The sequence below is a fragment of the Fulmarus glacialis genome, unplaced genomic scaffold, assembly GCF_000690835.1.
Source record: "Fulmarus glacialis isolate BGI_N327 unplaced genomic scaffold, ASM69083v1 scaffold10640, whole genome shotgun sequence".
Classification (NCBI taxonomy): domain Eukaryota; kingdom Metazoa; phylum Chordata; class Aves; order Procellariiformes; family Procellariidae; genus Fulmarus; species Fulmarus glacialis.
The window spans coordinates 61,362-74,217 of record NW_009188351.1 but is presented as its reverse complement, the minus strand read 5'-3'; the positions used below and the strand labels follow the sequence as shown (position 1 = coordinate 74,217).

General features: G+C 41.5%; 1 protein-coding gene across 1 annotated transcript in view; it reads right to left on the bottom strand.

Moving 5' to 3' along the window:
• The window catches only part of ARPP21 (cAMP-regulated phosphoprotein, 21kDa), a gene marked incomplete at its 3' end in the record, with an annotated part of 66,297 nt that overhangs the window by 27,571 nt on the left and 25,870 nt on the right, over positions 1–12,856 (bottom strand). Inside the window, exons 11-13 of the mRNA XM_009578296.1 lie at positions 10,343–10,451; positions 8,434–8,535; positions 1,991–2,028 (exon numbers count right to left, since the gene is read on the bottom strand). Coding sequence (XP_009576591.1) covers positions 1,991–2,028; positions 8,434–8,535; positions 10,343–10,451 — 249 coding nt within the window. The remainder of the gene's footprint in view (positions 1–1,990; positions 2,029–8,433; positions 8,536–10,342; positions 10,452–12,856) is intronic.

The following is a 12,856-nucleotide window of genomic DNA, read 5'->3' as shown; positions in this document are numbered from 1 at the left end:
CCCCCGCATCCCACCGCCACTCCCCCCTCCACCCCCATAACTGTGCACAGTCAACTGAACATAAGAAATGTCAGCCAGGGAGGCTGAAGGCCATTTAACATTTCCTGTTATCGAGCAAGGTAATTCTCAGAAGCCAAGGAACCATACATCTACTTCCAAAAGAAAATTCATGAAAATATCACCTAATAAGAACATAAAAAAATGCAAGCCAGCAAAATACTGCATATATAATTTTAAGCATTTGCTAAGTCACTTGGAAATCTCTGCAGCTCACAGAAATGCTTGGGTTCTCTGATGAAAAAGAAAGGTAAAGCACTTAAACACATACCTAACTTTCAACACAGCAAATCAACAAGGTTGCTCACGTGCACGGAACTAAGTACGAGTTTAAGTGCTTCACCTGATCAAAGGCTGTAAGGCATGCAGCAAGAAAAAGCAGTGTTCTGAGGAACACAGATGAAGTCTCCCTCCTGACAACAACCATGCAGGCAGTAACAAATGCCCAGTTTCCAACCTGGCCTTTTACTGGTCTCCACTTGGGTATGCACCCTCACACCGGGAATGCTGGTCAGCCAGCTCACGGGTTTGAGCAAACTGAAGCAAGTGCTAACACCATAACTGGCCACGTTCTTCTGCATGCAGGTGTGAGATTGAATACATAAACCAATGGAGGCCTGGCTATGAAGTTCATGGTTTATCCCATAAAGGTCTCCACCCTATCCTCAGCAGCGCAGTGTCTGAGCACTTTCTGTACTGACTTGGGAACATGAACAACTACGTCACGTTTACTGTCCCGTTCTCTCCAGAGAGGAAAAAGTAGGTTTATGGGAGCATCTTCTTTTTGCTTTTTGGGTTCCTCCGTTGCATTTTTTATTTATTTTGATAAAACATATCTCCACAGTCATGATACAGAAGAAGCAGCTGAGGAAATATCCTTGGCTCTCAGAATACGAGGTGGTTAGGTGACAGTGGCCATTACCTCCCGAGGGACTTCCCTCATTCTGCTTTCAAGAGTGTCTATCAGAAAAGCTGGTTTGTACCATTACTGTGGAGTCATTTTCTATGGGAACAACCTCACCCATAAACACATCTGACAGATGTAAAGATGGACAGAGATAGAAATAATACTGTGAAAGATAACCTCCCCTTCTTCAAGGGGATAATAAACAGTTTTAAAACCTGCACAGGACAGACTTGGGCTAGCACTGCTCAAACACTCACCAGTGAAATTCTCAGCGTTTTGGTTAAAATCCTTATCTGCCACAAAGGTGCACAATTTCGAAGATCTTCAACACAGCTAAGCTAATTTATGGGTGCTACAGAGCAAATGCTTCGTATTTTGTAGATCTTAGTTAAGCACAGTTTCTTCTTCCCTTTGCTTTAAATGGATTTATTATGATAAAACGAACATCCATAAGAACTATCACCCAGTAATGCAAAGTAACAGTTAGCTCAGATATCACCATTTCATTACTACAATGCAGTGGTAAAGCAGGTCTGGTCTGGGGGACTCGTGAGCCTTCACAAGCAACAAGTGAAGTCAGTGCTGCCGCTCAGTCCCACAGGAGAGCAGGTTAAACAACAGAAACACAAGTGTGGTGTTTCATAAATACTGTCATCCAGCCACTGCTGGAGTGCTTTTTAAAGATCAGTAAGTTAAATTCTAAAGGCACTCCAGAGACAGGTTGAGCAGTTGAAATGAAACATTAGGTGGGTTCCCCCCCGCACCCCAGACTGCTTTTTAAACTGAAACGCAAAGTCTTGGGAAAGCAGTAGTAACACCTTATCTGCTCAGATACAATACTGCAAGACAATCTCTCTTCCCCCCTCTTAAAGCAGAACAACACTGCAGATAATATGGTTTACAAATTTGCTCAATAGCCTTTGCATTAGGATAAACAACTATAGAACTATAGATAGACAAAATAATAAGAGAGAGAAACAGCTAAGTTTAACACAAAAAAAAAAAAAAAAAAAAGCTATTTTTTACCTGTTTTCCACAAAAAGGTTTTCCTGGGAGCAAACTGACTGAAAAATAAAAAAGGCATTGTATCAGACGTTCTAGATATGCTCTGCTATTCCAGTTCCTTCCTTGATTTTAGAATTATCTCCCCTGTTCAGGCTTAAGGAGATTTCAATTCATGCATTATTCGCATTTGCAGAAGACAAGAGGGAAAAAAGGTCAAGAATAAGGTCAGGCCAGTAAAATAAATTCCATGCATTACAACACGTTGCCAGCGAGGGGTCTCAGTTTGGAAACAAACTGAAACTTCTCAGTCCTGAGATCAGAAGGCAGTGGTACGTGCAAAATACTGGCAATTCGAAGGGGAAAAACGTTTTTCCTACATAATATAAGATTCCACTGGTCTGCCCTACCACCTCAAAATAAGATTGCAGAATAGCAGAGAGCTGCAGGTAGGAAGGACAAACAGGAGGAAAGCATGCAGAATTGACAACGTTCTTCAAAGGGAGAGAAGATACTGCAGTACTTAGAAATACTATGTGATTTCACATTTTACAGTTAGAGAGGAAACAGTAATACCCACACTGAGATATAAAATGATTATAATCATCTTAATAATAATATTAACAACAATAATAGTCTATTGCAAAAAGGTTCTTTGCTGGAAGACTTAGATCCTGAGAAAGGTGAAGGGCTCGGAAGAAATAAATCCTATGGGCAAGTGTATAATTCTTTTAGCATTACTTAATTTTTTATGCAGAGAAACGAAGCTGTGCTCAATTTCCCATGAATAATTCTCCCTCTTTGATTTTTTCATTTCCCTCCTATTTCATGTTCACTACACGAAGTGCCTAGTAGCTGTCATTGGATTATATCTCCATGAGGTACAGAAGAAAGGACAGTCAGTACTTGCACTGAATTTAAACAAAAGGCAGGCAAAGGGAGGAGGGCACCAGAGATCATGCCCATTACTTCTGTAACAACGGGACTCAGCTCAAAGAATAATGCAATGCCATCATTAGCTGTGTCAAATTTTAATGGTATGGGATATGCATGGATTTGGGATGTTTCTGTTTTGAAAAGGGTGAGCTAATGACCTACTCAAAAAGCGCTGGCCAACAGCAGAAGCAACACCCAGCTCATTCCCAGTGCTCCAGCGGATGCATGGACAAAGTTTTCTCTTGGTACCGCAGCCGGTGCCATCCCATCAATTTACACAAGGAATGAATTTAGCCGTAAGAAGGGAATGTGGTTTCTCATTAAAGCTGTAATTTGCCCACCCAGCATCCACATCAGGGAACATCTGACAGCGCCATGGGCTTCCCCGGCAAGCTCCCTTCCTGCGCTCCAACTAAACACGCAAGGCTCTGGGCTGCGGTGGCAAGCGTGTCTCTCCTTAGCACAAAGCCTCAGGATATCGGGAGCAAGTTCTCCATTGCCAGGGACCAAATTCTCACCAGCTACAGCAGACCTAGGGTTTCACCCCAGGCCGAGAGGGGATACAAACTGTTCCACCTAAAACTGGGATCCTTTCGACAACTACAACGCTGCCTCTTCTCTCATTTTACGTACCTTACTCACAAGGTTTCATTAACAAATGTGGCTGTGCAAACTTCAGCATAGTCTAACTACCTACGAGCACAGTGAAATCACCCCGTGGGCTTGTACAACCTCAACCGTGGGGCTGTGTCTTCACTTTGAGGTTCATGATAGGCATTTGTGCATTGACTTCTCTGCAGTCACATTTCCAAAGCAGCGTTATAGCTACTTTTCTGGAACAAGCGAGTAAAAACCTTTGCTTAGACCAGAGTACTGGTCTGTGTCCCCACAAAGTTACAAAAGCAAAGGGGCATGTACCTGTCTGGAATACTTTTTTTTAAACTGAATTTTATTTTTTCAAGTTTTTAAAGAGACTGGGGCATAAAGTAGAAAAATATCTGGGATTTATATTTTATCAGGCAAGTGGAGAAGTCTGCTCCCTTTTCAGTTTCTTTATGGGACCCACTATCAACTGCATTATAGACTTAAAGACAGAGTCTGTAATAACTCCATTTGTCTTCCTGGCTGACAATGCTGGCAGAGGACCACACAATCCCTGGAAACTATTTTTCAGTACAGGTGTGAGGCTGAGAGGCAGAGAAGACAGGCACTTTTTTATTATGTTATTCTTACTGTTAAAAATCAGATGGCTAAGCAGCTCTGGATAGCAATTTAGTTACTACAAGGTCAGAACTCACTTTCCTGATCTATAGCATCTATAATACTCAATTTAAAGCACCAGGAAAGCTTAAGTACACAGCACGGCTGTTGTCAAAAACATTCTTAAAACACTTGGCTCTTGTATACTTAATCAAATATCAAATAACAAATCTACAGAAGGAAAAAAGTTATGCAAGATTACCTACAAATTCGCCTCCTTGGAGACCTCCGCATGCAAGACTTCCATTAGGGTGTTCTGTATGACTAATCGTCATTTATGAAACAAGTATTTCACTCTTCCAATTTCCCAGAACCTTTTAAAGTCTCAACTGGAAAATGTGCATCAGCTCTGTCAGTGCACTAGGTATACTGGGGGTTGCTGCTCTTGTTTTTAATTACATTAGCCAACATAGATAACTATTAACATGCAGCAATATCCTGCAGTGGATACCATCAGGTAATCATTTTCACGTCAGTTAACAAGACGTGATAGATCTCAGGCTTCCCACTAATGCTTATTGCTTGATCTGCAGCCACAAACAAAGGCTCTGTACAGCAGTATGGGAGTTTTAGTACCTACAGGTTTATGGTAGCCAACACGAGGCGTGTCTTTGTTTTGTTTTTACTAATTTTAAACCTTCTTCTTCCTAATCTTTTCTGCCTAGACGGATAGGAAAGGCTGAAGCCGCCTTTTCAAATATTTCTTTCGTGACTCTCTTTAAGAGAGTGACAAAAATCTTCAGTGTTTTCTTAAGTAGAGGAATCATAACTTATTTTATCTAAAGGTCTGGCTCGTCAGAATACACTCCTTAGTTAAAAAATAGTGATTACAATTAACAACAAAAAATAAAAAGCATGCGTATTTCCTTTAATAAGTTCCATGTGTACCATGGGCAATTCTAGCATTTGTTTAAGTAATAAAACATCTACATTTTTCAGTGAATACACTATGATTACTAGAGGATATATTTATGAACAATGGATGGTCCTTACATGATTCTGGCTCATGAGGTTATACATTGCATTAACCTCAAAGAATGAAATTTCCCTTATGTAATTTGATTGCTAGCCTTTAGAATCAATTTTCTGCATGCTTAGAAGCCAAACGTAGTGTACCATTTACGATTCTCAGTTAAATCTACAATTTGAATTAACGCACAGGGAAAGAACAACATACACTTTTTTTTTTACTCTTTTAGATTGTTCTTGGTCTTTCTTGGACAATTACTTTTCAACCTGCTAAAAGCAACTAAATACTCCAGGTACTCCAGGTCCTCTGCTCCAGTGCACTTGGTTGTAAAATTCAAAGACTGTTGTAAAACTAAATTTCCAATAAAAACATGTTTTAAAAAGGAAGGTTGTAGCTTTTGCAATTAAAAAATAACCTTGAAAATAGCTTTGAGCATAACAGAGCTCATGCAGCACTGTTTTACTGTTAGCAGCCTGAAAAGGTTGAGGTGCACTTTGTAGTTCTTATTTCAGCGAGCTGGAATGATCACATTTATTAACTATTTATTTCTCCACCAATCTTTTTATTAAGATATCCCATTAACATGCTTCTCAATCCCTGCCACTTGCTATGACTCTACACATGACAGGAGTCATTAAAACCTCCAGCTCCCCTTGTCAAAATTTATGATAGCCAACACAGCAGATGGAAAACTTGCCAGAAGAACTGACTAATATCAGACTAATCATCATAAGGACTATCATAATGATGACATTAGTCATGAACATATTTATTTTGTTAAAACCTTCCCACTTGGAGATGAAGATATCTGGCACACTAGAGTGCTGCAAAATCAAAGGAAGGGGAAGCAAACTTTCTGTTGGCTGGTATGTGGGGTCCATGTTAAGACATTTTTCACAGCATTTGAAACATGCACAGAATTTTTTGCCCCTGTAACCAGACTGCCTTTTCCTCCTAAATTTTGTTCAGAGTTTTGACTCTTGGGCTGATATGTTATCCAAAGAGTTTTGGGTACCTCAAACATGTTTAGAGAGGGGTGCTAGGTGCAACAGTTGTGGCAGTACTCTTGACCTTCATGGCTGCCCTTTGGAGACCTCTCATGCAAGCTCTCTTCGTGCATACTCTAATTAGAAGTGAAGTATCTATAATCCATTTGCTAAGGTTCATAAGCAAGGCGCCAATAAAGGCTTGACTACAGCAATGTAAACAGTATAAAGATAATAAAAATACCACATGATTAATCCCTCCCTGTCTCTCTTTCTACATCTATAATTTGCAGGATGACAAGGCTTAGGTACATACCTCAGAGAAACCTGGGGAGAATTGGATTAATTAATGATTGCAGAGGGCTTTAAAACTATAAAGTCTTACATCCAGTGAGTGGCTACCTACAATAAGAAGCCACTGCTCTCTTCCCTGAAATTGAAAAAAATTACATTGTCCACAACCATTGACATCATCCTAAAAACACCTGATATCTGTGAGGAGCGCTCCACTCAAAAAAGCTCAGCTAAGACATATATTCCTCTTAATATTATTAGCACAGCTTGCTGAAATTCACTGCACTACAATGCTCACTAACACCTGCAATAGCAGAGAGAGAGAGCAAATGAGTGGATATGAGAGAGAGAGGGAGAGATATCTAACATTGCTGATCTTTAAAAATACTCACTCCCAATCCATTTAAAATGCCTGCCACAAACCACACTGTTACTGAGGCCTTGCCGCTCGGAGATGCTAACCCAATGGACCACAACAACCTCATGCTGCGAGCAATTAAAATGCTCACCGCTTGCCTGTCTTTAAAACACAAGTACCTAGAGATAAAAACAGCAGCGCATTGCGGAGCGAGTTTCAGCACACTTTTCCAGTCACCTCCGTTTCCCAGCCTAGCATTTCTAGCTGCTGCTTGTGATAGAAACTGCATTATTTTGGCAACAACTTTCCATACAGTATTTGTAAACAACATTTTGTCTCATTTGCAGTCTGCTTGTTCTGTACAAGCTCCTTTGTAATAAGCCAGAAACAGCAACTTTCGTATAGGAGACAGGTTGCAAAGAGGCTTTTGCAGCCCTTGAACAACGCTGTAACTCTACCGCATATACTGTGACAGTATTTACATCAGACCCACACGCTGAAAGCAAAACGTAAACTGAAGGGCATCTGCTTTTACTGGAATTGTCTCAGTCAAGAAAGGAAAAGCCAGGCTAAAAACATTTAGATGTGGCAAGCTACTTACAAACAAGCAAAATTACTTATCACAAACGAGACAACACACACCTTAAAACTATACAATGTATTCTGCTAAAGAAAAATTACTTGGATGTGTGCAACTCCAAAACCAGAGCAAAATAAAAGGATATCTAAAATAATACTGTTAATCCTGCAATATATGAACAGTTTTAATTTAAAAGGACACTGCCAAATATGATTTTCAATAATAGTTTTAATTGGGTTTATTCCCATATTGCTCTAAGTGGCAGAGCTCCCACTGAGATGTGAGACAAAACAATAAAATGTTGACTTTTTTCTTTTTTTCCTTTTAGGACCTGTCATTACAGTATTATAGCAAATTATTATTTTCCTCCTTTTTCAGGAACATGAGGTATGGCTCACAGATGTTTTGTATTTAAATGTTTTCCTCTAGCAATGTAGCTTGTTGTGCAAGTTCTGATTTTTTGGTAAGGCAGGAATTATAAGGCCTATTTCATTTTATTCCTTTCAGAATAAAATCATCATCAATGAGACCAATTCTTTCTGATGGCAGAAATACAGTTCCTTAATCGGTCATTTCAGAAATCCGTGCAACGCCATGTTTAACCTCTGGCTTTTCTTTGTTCTTAGTGCTACAGGAAGAAATAAAACCATGAGGAGGCTCTGCAGAAGGACACTTACAAAATTTGATGCAGCTCGAAACAAATATGAAATAACACAGCTATTTGAAACTATTGAGAGTGTCCATTTAAATCACTGCTCTTTGGTTGGCAAAAGAGAAGGAAAAAAGAGGGAAACCTAGACCACACGAGCATTCAAAGAAACGGGATAAGCACTCCCCAGACAACATGCTGGGCCCGATCTCTCCTCTACCCTTCTCCCTGCAACTCTCGTCACCTCCTTCTCCAGAAGCCAACCTCCGCACCTCTCGAGCTCCTCTCGGACCCTCTGCGCCAATCGCCCTTCCCTGTCGCCTCCAGCTCCACAGGGCAAAGTCCAGCTGCGGTGTTCGTGTCGGAGGGGAGCAAGACTGTCTGACTACCGGCGAAGGTATGGCACTAAAGAGGCAATTAAAACAACTACTCACATCTTGTGCAAATATTCTCTCCCTCACTCTCTGATACTCCTCTTCTCTCTCTTCAATTGATTTACTTCGTCTGTCATCTCTAAATGGAAGAATTCTGTTTTGCTGAGCAGAAAGAAAACCAGGAGGGTTATATAAGTTGAGCTGTTAAAAACTGCCGTTAAGTAACTGTCAGCTGAGAATAATAAATGTTCACTTAAACAAATGAAGCATGAAAACGATAGCTGTCATTCCTGCACGAAGCGCCCGGCGAGGCTGGGCACCCGAGGGTTTCCAGTTAGATACTGCACACGGGTTCATAGAGCGAGTGGCCGAAACGAGGCTTTCTGCACGGCTTTTGTGAACCCGCCGCCCTAAAATCGGGTGTTCTCACCCCAAGCCTAAGTGCCGCTGCTCTCGACTGCTAAGATTTCTCGACTCTCCTGCCGGCTGCGAGGAGCAGGAGGGCAGGCAGCGCTGCGCTACCTACGGAATCGAGGAAGAAAAGAGGGAAACTAGGCTGCAAGAGCTAAACTGCAAACCCTAGAAGAACCCCACCAAAGCCTATGTGTACAAGGAGAAGTAGTCCCAAATATTGGGCACGACAGTTTTAACCATTTCCACACCACAAGGAACTCTCGACTTCAGTTTCGCTGGGAAAAGAAGGGCCATTTGTGCCTCTCGGTAAACCGCAGTGCAGGAAATGGCTGTGCCGTGGGAGGGAGAGGAGAAGAGGACCCCCAGCAAGAAATGCTTCATTGGCAATTGGGTTTCAAGTACTGCTCCTTCTCCCCCTGCACCCCAGCACCTGGTGAGATAGGCCATGCTGCTTTCCTCTGGCTGATCCTCACGTTCACCGCACCCTGAAAATGCTTGGGCTTTGTTTTCAAAGCCAACTCGGACGCAGCATAACTGGCAAGGCTGCTACGTACAAGTGAAAGTCAAGGAAAAGGGGGAAAAAAAAAAGAAAAAAAGAAGGGGAAAAAATAAGTCCTTTACTGAAAACATGAAGGAGAGTGGCAATGAGAGACTCACTAGCAGGTAGCCCTCCACAAATATTACCTAAGCAAAGAAAGCATACGCTGTCTTCTTACCTGTGAGAATTTTCTCATAAAAGCAATTCACGTCAGAACCCTTTTTCATTTTTTTTGTTAATATATTCCACATACACAGCTTGCACTGAATTGAAGCAGCACAAGACCCGCTTTTAAAGGCAGCACAAACACACACATTTCCCTGGCGCTCCCCTACTCATCGGGCTCACCTAAGGTAAGGGAGCATTATGGCACAGGCAACACAGAGGGGGAACGTCTGCCACAGTACATGCACGACAAGCAAGTAAGTTACACAGACAGTAAAAGGTGGTGAGGGCACAGGAGGAGGGAGGGAACTAAAAGATGAAGCTGATTTATTTTTGTCAAAACTTAGTTTAGGATGGTTTAAAAAAAAAAAAAAAAAAATCCCCCTGGCCTCCCCATCACATGTTTGTTTGGGGCTTTTTTTTTTTTTTCCCTCTCTCCTTTTTGGGCTACATCAGTTTATCATCGGTCCATACTGAAATCCAACTCTGAATGGGTACAACAGAAGGAGAAAGCTGTAGGGAGCGGAACAACTGCCATAGTTAGGCGAGACATTGAGAAATGCGACTTGACACAGCCTTCCACGCAGCCCGGAGCCGTCGGCATCCCCCCTCCCGTGGGCATGCAACAAGTCCTGCGCCAAGCAAACCACCCATGCAAACCCACACACTGCCACGGCTGAAGCGGCCACGCCGGGGCTCGATGCTACCCACGGTGGTACGTACGCCAGAGGAGGCGGGGAGGGGGCAGGGGAGGAGGAGGAGGAGAGCAACAACAAAAGAACAACAATAACATCAGTCAGCCCACCTTCAAAAACAGAACAAATTTCAGCAACTCTCGAACCGAGAACCAACCTGATTGTCTTCTTTATCAATACTAGAGTTATCTCGCTTCAAGATAAATCGCTTCTGGGATTCTTCACCTTTTTCATCTTTTAAATGTTCAGAAAACCTTTGCTCTGGTCTGCCAGCAAAGTAAAACATAGCAATAAAAAAATCTTTCTTTTGGTTTTGCTTTGATCTTTATTTCTCAGTGCTCTTTGTTTTCACAGAGGCATTCAGTGCAAAAGCAGTTAACATTTGTGGTCATGGTGAGACGCTGCCTATAGCTGTCTGAGGCTGCTGTATCACTGCTAACTGTTATTGCTATAAATAGCTTTTGTTGTTGTTGTGTAGCAAGGAGCGGGAATCCAAAGTCTCAGTCACTGAAATACTTAGACTCTCCTCACTGTGACTGAAGGACAGGGAAAACAAATTAACATACTGTATGTTAATTTGCTTCCTTCCGTAGCTGTGACCTCCGGCAACATCGCCGCTTAGTGAAGCCTATCCACCTTTAAAGTAAGGAAAACCTGATAGAAATCTTAAAAACAAAATCAAGAGTTTCCTCACTCCTAATAAACAAAACCAGTAATGGGAGTGTTTTGCTTAAACAAAATATTATCTATCACCATTAAGTGGGGAAAATACTCAGAACAATCATAGAGTATCAATTAGTTCACCGACTTAAACCCATCCAGACATTTATTTATTTATTTTTAAAAGCCAAATCCCACTGGTTAAAAGCTCATCATTTTCTGGTTCGTAAGCTGGGAAGATGCTGTTCCACATTCTCACCTTGCGTGAAAAGCAGCATCTCATGTCACCTCACCTTGTGCAAAAAGCAAATTTTAAGAAGCATCTCACGTCACCGCCAACGCCTCACAGCTGTCAATAAATAACACTCCAGCCTGCACCACTCCCAGACCCGAACCCGTAATGTTTTAAGCCCCACTGATGTCGATAGGGCGACCAACAGCCTCGAGAACGGAGCTGGGATTCATACGCTGCTCTCACCCAGCTGAGGCGCTGCTAACGCACAAGCTGGTTTTTAAGAGCAGTAATACGCTGTGTCTGTGACGTTTCTATCGGGGAATGCAAAGGTTATACTCTGTGCTTAAGGAGTACTGGCAGGAGGTACTCAAGTCTAGAGACCTACATAAACAAGACACGAAGCTTCCACTGACATTAATGGACCAATTGTGAAGAAATCAAAAGAATTTACAGAAGTCGGTCACTTTGTAAATAAAAGTCCTCTACAAACTTCAAAAGAAAAACCTCAGTTTCATCTTATTTCAGAACGGAAAATTAAACCAGATGTGTAAATCAGCCACCATTTTGTTGTCACAGCATTCAGATTTGCACTTAATTAATTAGCAATGGATTTCAAATCAAAATACAGCACATACTCATTCCATAATTACAGTCCATTACAATTCATTGTCAGATGTGCAGGAAACATTCATAATGAGCTGTTAGAAATACAATATTAAGAGACAGCAGCTCTCCTGCCTCTCTTTCTGTATGAATTTGAGGGACTCCCACTTCTGCTCACAATTTGCATTTTTGTGACAAAGCAACAAAACATATGAGCCCTGTTTCCACAGATTTTGAGAATTCAAGAAACCTTTGCCCATCATCCGTAGGTGCTAGCACTAACAGATGTAGGGCCCAACACATGAAAGTCAGCAGACTCTCCGGATGCCCTTCTAGCCTTCTTTTGGGAAAGCCCAGAGCAGCATGGCTCTCTGCATAGTTTTCTAACCTAATGGGTCATTAGTGATGTTTGTCATAAACAAAAAGCTATAAAGCCCCGTTAATGGATTGCTAGGTGGGTTGTTCTGCCTTTGCTCCCATTAATGAGCACTGTGCCTCCACAGCCAGAAACAAAGATTCATTCCCCCAAATATTCTGCTTTGACAGGACCAGCTCAGGAATGATATTTTTCTGGTTTTACATCCTAAAGCACAAACAAAATTTCTGCAATTGTACTATCAGTGTAAAATTTCTAGTTGTAAACTATCTGCTGAGCACCTAAAACTATATACCAAGCATAATAAATAACTGGGATTTTAAAAAGCACAGGGGAAAAAAAAAAGTAATCAAAAATTAGAGAGAAAAAAAGCTTGGAAAGGCAATTTGGGAAAATGTCTCTTCCAACTACTAACTTATTTAAAAACAACATGGGTTTCATACTTCATAGCATTATTTTCATTTTTTAATCCCATTCTCACTTCATTTACTATTTATAAAATGTTTCCACTTGTCAAAAGAGCGTAGGAGAAGCGCGAGATCAAGCCACGAGCCTGAACTAATGATCCGGTATGTGCCTGTTAATAAAATTAATCTACAAACCCAGCAGATGATTAATCTCCAGTTGTGAAAAGAAGTTTGCTTGGGCAGGGAGACTCTGCAAATGTGCAGAGGACTACAAAGCAGCGCGGTACTACCAGCACCATGAGAAGGCCCTTCCCTCCCAGTAGCTGCAACTCTGGGTCACCGTTACCACTAAGGTTGCAAACAGCACGACCAGCTCAGTTAACAGGGATG